This window comes from Lampris incognitus, chromosome 17 (genome assembly GCF_029633865.1).
Source record: "Lampris incognitus isolate fLamInc1 chromosome 17, fLamInc1.hap2, whole genome shotgun sequence".
NCBI classification, from domain to species: Eukaryota; Metazoa; Chordata; class Actinopteri; order Lampriformes; family Lampridae; genus Lampris; species Lampris incognitus.
In genome coordinates this window covers 3,361,548-3,366,547 of record NC_079227.1, presented here as the reverse complement: position 1 = coordinate 3,366,547, position 5,000 = coordinate 3,361,548, and the positions used below count along the sequence as shown (strand labels likewise).

General features: G+C 46.1%; 1 protein-coding gene across 1 annotated transcript in view; it reads left to right on the top strand.

Moving 5' to 3' along the window:
* The window catches only part of tecpr1a (tectonin beta-propeller repeat containing 1a), a 59,371-nt gene that overhangs the window by 27,728 nt on the left and 26,643 nt on the right, over positions 1–5,000 (top strand). Inside the window, exon 11 of the mRNA XM_056297286.1 lies at positions 3,158–3,303. Within this exon, the coding sequence (XP_056153261.1) occupies positions 3,158–3,303 (146 nt within the window). The remainder of the gene's footprint in view (positions 1–3,157; positions 3,304–5,000) is intronic.

Below are 5,000 nucleotides of genomic sequence, written 5' to 3'. Positions count from 1 at the left end.
CAGAGACATAACTCTTGATGTCCCCCCACAGGTTTCCTATTGGGTTAAGGTCCGGGGATTGTGCTGGCCACCCCATAATGTTAATCTTGTTGGTCTGGAACCAAGATGCCGCTCGCTTACTGGTGTGTTTGGGGTCATTGTCTTGTTGAAACGCCCATTTCAAGGGCATTTCCTCTTCGGCACAAGGCAGCATGACTTCCTCAAGTATTCTGATGTATTTAAACTGATCCATGATCCCGGTTATGTGATAAATAGGCCCGACACCATAGTATGAGAAACATCCCCATATCATGACGCTTGCACCACCATGCTTCACCGTCTTCACGGTGTACTGTGGCTTGAAGTCAGTGTTTGGGGGTCGTCTGACAAACTGTCTGCGGCCCCGAGACCCAAAAAGAACAATCTTGCTTTCATCAGTCCACAAAATGCTGCACCATTTCTCGTTAGGCCAGTCAGTGTGTTCTTTGACACATTGTAACCTCTTCAGCACATGTCGTTTTTTCACCAGTGGGACTTTGCAGGGGGCTTCTTGCCCAACGCTTGGCTTCACGTAGGCGTCTTCTCATTGTTACGGTACTCACAGGAAACTTTAGACCTTCTCTGATCTCCCTGGAGCTGATCGCCGGCTGAGTCTTTGCCATTCTGGCTATTCTTCGATCCATTCCAATGGTAGTTTTCCGTCTTCTCCCACGTCTTTCAGGTTTTGGCTGCCATTTTAAGGCATTTGAGATCATTTTAGCTGAGCAGCCTATCATTTTCTGCACGTCTTTATATGTTTTCCCCTCTCCAATCAACTTTTTAATCAAAGTACGCTGTTCTTCTGAACAATGTCTGGAACGACCCATTTTACTCAGATTTTCAGAGAAACGCACCAGAACCAGCAAGTACAACACTTACTGCCTTTGTCCTTAGATAAGGGCCCCCGTTTGACACCTGTTTTTCACAGCTGAATGACCTCCCTGACTGAACGCCACACCGCTATTATTTTGAACACGCCCCTTTCAATTAATGATTCAATTACACCGAATCAGCAGCATGCATGTCATGACTGTTGGGTCTGTTGGTTTTCTGTTACTCTACTACACCTACTAGTACGTTATGTGCCATGTAGAAATATAATTTCTACCAAAAACAGTCATTGATCTGCTTAGTGATGTTGGACTGCTATCATTTTGAACATAACGGTATGTCTGTCTGTCTGTCTATCTATCTATCTATCTATCTATCTATCTATCTATATCTATCTATCTATCTATCTATCTATCTATCTATCTATCTATCTATCTATCTATCTATCTATCTATCTATCTATCTATCTATCTATCTATCTATCCATCCATCCATCCATCCATCTATCCATCTATCTATCTATCTATCTATCTATCTATCTATCTATCTATCTATCTATCTATCTATCTATCTATCTATCTATCTATCTATCTATCTATCTATCTATCTATCTATCTATCTATCTATCTATCTATCTATCTATCTATCTATCTATCTATCTATCTATCTATCTATCTATCTATCTATCTATCTATCTATCTATCTATCTATCTATCTATCCATCCATCCATCCGTCTATCTATCTGTCCGTCCGTCCGTCCGTCCGTCTGTCTGTCTACAGTGGATAGAGTAATGTTACTTGAATATTGTGGAGGAGGGTTCATATTAACACAGTACTGGGTGTTTGGCGTGGAAGGTAAAGTGCATCTTAACATCCAGTCCAGTGGTCTTCATCTGTATTTCATACGTCATAACACACATCACATGTGTTTAGAGGGTTTAGATCGAGTCCCCAGCCTGAACTCAGCCTACTACTACTACTACCACTACTACTACTACCACTACTACCACTACTACTACTACCACTACTACTACTACCACTACCACTACTACTACTACCACTACTACCACTACCACTACCACTACTACCACTACTACTACTACCACTACCACTACTACTACTACCACTACCACTACTACCACTACCACTACTACCACTACCACTACTACTACTACCACTACTACTACCACTACTACTACTACCACTACTACCACTACCACTACTACTACTACTACTACCACTACTACTACCACTACTACTACTACTACCACTACTACCACTACCACTACTACTACTACTACCACTACTACTACTACTACTACTACTACCACTACTACTACCACTACCACTACTACTACTACTACCACTACTACCACTACCACTACTACTACTACTACTACTACCACTACTACTACTACTACCACTACCACTACTACTACTACTACTACTACCACTACTACTACTACTACCACTACTACCACTACCACTACTACTACCACTACTACTACTACTACCACTACTACCACTACCACTACTACTACTACTACTACTACCACTACTACTACCACTACCACTACTACTACTACTACTACTACCACTACTACCACTACCACTACTACTACTACTACTACTACTACCACTACTACTACCACTACCACTACTACTACTACTACTACTACCACTACTACCACTACCACTACTACTACTACTACTACTACCACTACTACTACTACTACCACTACTACTACTACGTCTACTACTACTACTACTACTTGTGGCTGCTCCCTTTAGGGGGCGCCACAGCGGATCATCCGTTTCCATCTCTTCCTGTCCTCTGCATCTCCCTCTGTCACACCAGCCACCTGCATGTCCTCCCTCCCCACCTCCATAAACCTCCTCTTTGGCCTCCCTCTTCTCCTCTTCCCTGGCAGCTCCATATTCAGCATCCTTCTCCCAGTATACCCAGCATCTCTCCTCCACACATGTCCAAACCATCTCCATCTTGTCTCTCTTGCTTTGTCTCCAAACCGTCCAACCTGAGCTGTCCCTCTAATATACCCCTTCCTAATCCTGTCCTTCTTCATCACTCCCAGTGAAAACCTTATCATCTTCATCTCTGCCACCTCCTGCTCCTCCTCCTGTCTTTTCATCAGCACCACTGTCTCCAGACCATACAACACAGCTGGTCTCACTACCGTCAGCAGCCCGAACTGAGTCTGATGATTTTAGATTCTGTCTCCTGACCTTTCCGTCACCATTTGTCCATCGTCATTTGTGTCTTCCGTCTGTCTCTCCGTCTCTCCCCAGCTCTAGTCCAGTCTGTCCAGTCCATGAGTCTGTCCATCAGTCCAGCGCAGACCGCCGCCTGGCGTATGCAGATCTTCGAGCAGCTCAGCGAGCGCTCCAAAAGAGAGGTGGACAGTTTCCGACACTACGAGCAGGCTGTTGAGCAGGTAGGAACCCAGCGGAAGACGCCGGATGAAACCACGATCACATTTTCATTCTTTCATTGGGGGTGAGGTGTTGCCCCAAGTGAAGGAGTTCAGGTATCTCGGGGTCTTGTTCACGAGTGAGGGTAGGATGGAGCGGGAGATTGACAGGTGGCTTGGTGCAGCATCAGCAGTCATGTGGACGTTGTACCGGAGCGTTGTGGTGAAGAGGGAGCTGAGCCGGGAGGCAAAGCTCTCAGTTTACCAGCCAGTCTTGGTTCCAGTCCTCACCTGTGGTCATGAGCTGTGGGTGGTGACTGAGAGGGTGAGATGGTGAAATGAGTTTCCTCCGTAGGGGGTCTGGACTCAGCCTTAGAGATAGGCTGAGGAGCTCAGACATCCAGAGGGAGCTCAGAGTAGAGCCACTGCTCCTTCACATCAATAGGAGCCAGCTGAGGTGGGTCAGGCAGAACCACTGGAGGGACTATATGTCCAGTCTGGCCTGGGAACGCCTTGCTTTGATAGTGTGGGTCTGTGTGTTAGTGTGGGTCTGTGTGTTAGTGTGTGTTAGTGTGGGTCTGTGTGTTAGTGTGGGTCTGTGTGCTAGTGTGTGTTAGTGTGGGTCTGTGTGTTAGTGTGGGTCTGTGTGTTAGTGTGTGTTAGTGTGGGTGTGTGTGTTAGTGTGGGTCTGTGTGTTAGTGTGGGTATGTGCGTTAGTGTGGGTCTGTGTGTTAGTGTGGGTCTGTGTGTTAGTGTGGGTCTGTGTGTTAGTGTGGGTATGTGTGTTAGTGTGGGTATGTGTGTTAGTGTGGGTCTGTGTGTTAGTGTGGGTATGTGTGTTAGTGTGGGTCTGTGTGTTAGTGTGGGTCTGTGTGTTAGTGTGTGTTAGTGTGTGTTAGTGTGGGTGTGTGTGTTAGTGTGGGTATGTGTGTTAGTGTGTGTTAGTGTGGGTGTGTGTGTTAGTGTGGGTCTGTGTGTTAGTGTGGGTATGTGTGTTAGTGTGGGTCTGTGTGTTAGTGTGGGTATGTGTGTTAGTGTGGGTGTGTGTGTTAGTGTGGGTGTGTGGGTTAGAGTGTGTGTGTGTTAGTGTGGGTGTGTGTTAGTGTGTGTTAGTGTGGGTGTGTGTTGGTGTGGGTGTGTGTTGGTGTGGGTGTGTGTGTTAGTGTGGATATGTGTGTTAGTGTGGGTGTGTGTGTTAGTGTGGGTATGTGTGTTAGTGTGGGTGTGTGTGTTAGTGTGGGTGTGTGTGTTAGAGTGTGTGTGTGTTAGTGTGGGTATGTGTGTTAGTGTGGGTCTGTGTGTTAGTGTGGGTGTGTGTGTTAGAGTGTGTGTGTGTTAGTGTGGGTGTGTGTGTTAGTGTGGGTGTGTGTTAGTGTGGGTATGTGTGTTAGTGTGGGTCTGTGTGTTAGTGTGGGTCTGTGTGTTAGTGTGGGTGTGTGTGTTAGAGTGTGTGTGTGTTAGTGTGGGTGTGTGTGTTAGTGTGGGTGTGTGTGTTAGAGTGTGTGTGTGTTAGTGTGGGTGTGTGTGTTAGAGTGTGTGTGTGTTAGTGTGGGTATGTGTGTTAGTGTGGGTCTGTGTGTTAGTGTGGGTGTGTGTGTTAGAGTGTGTGTGTGTTAGTGTGGGTGTGTGTGTTAGTGTGGGTGTGTGTTAGTGTGGGTATGTGTGTTAGTGTGGGTCTGTGTGTTAGTGTGGGTGTGTGTGTTAGAGTGTGTGTGTGTTAG